This window comes from Chaetura pelagica, unplaced genomic scaffold (genome assembly GCF_000747805.2).
Source record: "Chaetura pelagica isolate M959 unplaced genomic scaffold, ChaPel_1.0 scaffold76, whole genome shotgun sequence".
NCBI classification, from domain to species: domain Eukaryota; kingdom Metazoa; phylum Chordata; class Aves; order Apodiformes; family Apodidae; genus Chaetura; species Chaetura pelagica.
Genome location: NW_009970723.1, coordinates 5,938,600 through 5,939,509, shown reverse-complemented (window position 1 = coordinate 5,939,509; position 910 = coordinate 5,938,600). Strand labels below are relative to the sequence as shown.

The window sequence follows — 910 nt, the reverse complement described above, 5'->3', positions numbered from 1 at the left end:
CACAAGCTGAATCCACATCCACATACATACTCTTAGTATAAAATCAGAAAGTAATATTGTCTCCTTGTTTTTTCTATTGAACTTCCAGCCCTTCCCAGTTTGCTGAAATGCCTTACTGAACGTACAACCAGGGCCATCATCCTTCAGAAGCAGTAATGCAGGGCTTTCTTGCCATTATTATTATGGGTGTATGCCTTGCCTGTGTTTGTATCTTAAGTAAAGAGCACACACAAAATTAAATGCTCACATTCAGATACAGGTGACAGCGGGAAAGCAGATTATACTGAAAATATTTACCTGTAACTTCCCTGCTGTAGTCTCCCCAGGATTGTTTTATTCTGTTGTGATGCTCAAAGACATCTTTCCCATGATTTGTTGTATTGCCCAGGTTATATAATTCCTAACAACGTATTCTGCAAGTGAACATATTTGTGGCACATTTTTATTGATACGTTCTTAATGTTGAGACTGGGGGGTGGGTTCTAATCACCCTTTAGCTGCTACAACTCCCACACACATTCTCGTTTTATATATGCTTGCAAATTTCCCGGCAGAGGAATGTGACTCCACTGGAGCATGCTGTAGGTATAAGCACTGTAAAGAGAACAAAGCCCTTTCCGCACTGCCCACGGCTCCTGTCACCAGTAACACCCGAGCAACAGCGACCTGCGAAGCTGTGCAGCCTCAGCGAGGCTCCTGAGGAAACACCCCTCCAAATCGAGCCCTCGCTCTGAATCCAGGCTGTTTCTTTCTTTCTAGCAATGGCGCAAAATTCTATCTCAACCCATCCTAAAGTGCGTCTGAGCCTCCGGACATGTGAGCCGGGCGAGACGGCCCGTCCCGCCGCGGGAGAGGCCGCCAGCACCGCGCAGCAGCCCCCGAGGCCGGGGAGTGCCCCCCCGCCGGCGCG

The 910-nt window shown here is 48.2% G+C and overlaps 1 protein-coding gene across 1 annotated transcript in view; it reads left to right on the top strand.

Moving 5' to 3' along the window:
* The first annotated feature begins 761 nt into the window (after window positions 1–761).
* The window catches only part of TMEM64 (transmembrane protein 64), a 10,737-nt gene continuing 10,588 nt past the window's right edge, over window positions 762–910 (top strand). The window contains exon 1 of the mRNA XM_010006498.1: window positions 762–883. Coding sequence (XP_010004800.1) covers window positions 762–883 — 122 coding nt within the window. The remainder of the gene's footprint in view (window positions 884–910) is intronic.